The 1,785-nt window shown below is 56.6% G+C and overlaps 1 protein-coding gene across 1 annotated transcript; it reads right to left on the reverse strand.

The window, feature by feature from the left end:
* Window positions 1-324: 324 nt before the first annotated feature.
* On the reverse strand, window positions 325-1,785 carry NHLRC1 (NHL repeat containing E3 ubiquitin protein ligase 1). The gene has a single exon (XM_081054663.1). It carries the CDS (start codon window positions 1,714-1,716, stop codon window positions 529-531), a length of 1,188 nt encoding a protein of 395 aa, XP_080910789.1. The 5' UTR covers window positions 1,717-1,785; the 3' UTR covers window positions 325-528.

The following is a 1,785-nucleotide window of genomic DNA, read 5'->3' on the forward strand; positions in this document are numbered from 1 at the left end:
GGGTCCATAGTAACTCCATCCAATGCGCCATCAGGGAAGTTGCAAGTTTAACTATGCTGAGGCTCACCACAAAACCCCTTTTTTTTGAACTCTCTATAACATCTCCTTTCTCTGTGCATGCAACTAAAATAAATGGCTCCTTGTAAATAGTGTACACTTAGCAATGATATACATTCACATTTTCCCCCCTCAACTATTTAAGAGCAAGTGACCTTGGCTAAGTCACTTCAGTTCTCTGGGTGTCAGTTTTTTCAGCTCTAAAATGGGATTAATAATAGACATTACCTCTTTAGGTATCTGTTAAGGATTAAACGAGCTAATATTTTCAAATTTATTAGCAAAGGGAGTACATACTCAATAAATGGTAATTTCATTATTATTCTTTAATAATTGCCAACCTTTGAAGGTCTGCTAGCCAGTTACAATGATCCCTATTGGGTAGATGAGATTAATTTATCCACTTATACAATTCATTAGTGGCAGCTCCAGGGCTTCTGATTCCAAGCTCCAGGACCCACACCACTCCCATCACCCCCAGTCAACCTTATAGACTTTTACAGAATGGGCTGCACTATCCAGCACAAGAAGAGAATTTTCCTTGGTGAAGGTCAGTGCCACAGGATGGGAAAGCCCATGGGTGATGATGGGTTTCAATACTGGAAACTCCTCAGGTTTCCCTAAGCATAGGACAGCCTGACTGGAAGTATCAGCGACAATCACATTCCCCTGGTGATCGAAGGTCACAGCGGAAGCAGTAATTTTGGAGGGGAAGAGGAGGCTCAGCCCAAAGGTATCCACCTGGCCGATGAGCTGCATAGTTGCGCTGAACACCTTCACCGTGGTGCTGCAGACCCCCGTCCCCAGGGCCAGTGGGCGCTCTAGGACCGCAATGGCCCCGGTGAGCCAAGACACCGCCACACCCCGCGGACTGCACAGGTGGGCTTGCAACCGTTCCGTTCTCCGGAGGACCCCTTCCAGAAAGTCCACTTCCAGAAGGTGCAAGGACCCTGCCTCCGCATCGGTCACTAGGACCCCATTCTGAGGGGTGCTCTCCACACCCCAAGGCAAGGAGAACTGGCCTCCAATGATAAGCTTGATCTGGCCAAAAAAATCAAACACTTTGATGGAGCGGTCGCCGGCGTCGGTGACAACCACATGGCAGTCGTTGGTGACGGTGACATCAAGTGGGTACTTAATGTCCCGGGCAGCGTCCCCCTTCTCTCCAAACTGATGAGCACGTCCTCCCCCGGAGTCAAAGATCTGGACCCGCCGGTCGCCGTCGTGCACCACCACTACCCGCCCCGTCCTGGGACACAGCGCCAGACCGGTGGGGTTGACCAGGGTTCCCCAGCCACCGAAGGCGTGGCGGCAGCTGAGGGTCCCGGGGCCGCAGGCGGCGGCGCGGTGGGCAGCCGGGGCTGGGCGACGCGCGGGGCCCAGGAGCTCCAGGAGGTGCAGCACGGGCAGACTGTCGCTGGTGTCGCAGCCGCGGCAGGCCCTCCGGCAGAACGGGCACTCGAGGGCCAGCGTCCGCGGGTGCGCCAAGGCGGCCACGCAGGCCAGGCAGACCACGTGGCCGCAGGGCAGGTTGCGTGGGCGCCGCTGCTGGCGGTGACCGAACCTCTCAAAGCACACCTTGCACTCCAGCAAGCTGGTCTCGGCCTCGCGCACGAGCTCCCGCAGCGCCGGCTCGCTCCCGGAGGTCTCGGCGCCCATCGCGCCGCCCTGGGTACTCCCGCCGCGCCGCCGGCCAGTCGGGCGGGTCACCGCCTCCCGGTCGCCCTA

This window comes from Rhinolophus hipposideros, assembly GCF_964194185.1.
Source record: "Rhinolophus hipposideros genome assembly, chromosome: 8".
Classification (NCBI taxonomy): Eukaryota; Metazoa; Chordata; class Mammalia; order Chiroptera; family Rhinolophidae; genus Rhinolophus; species Rhinolophus hipposideros.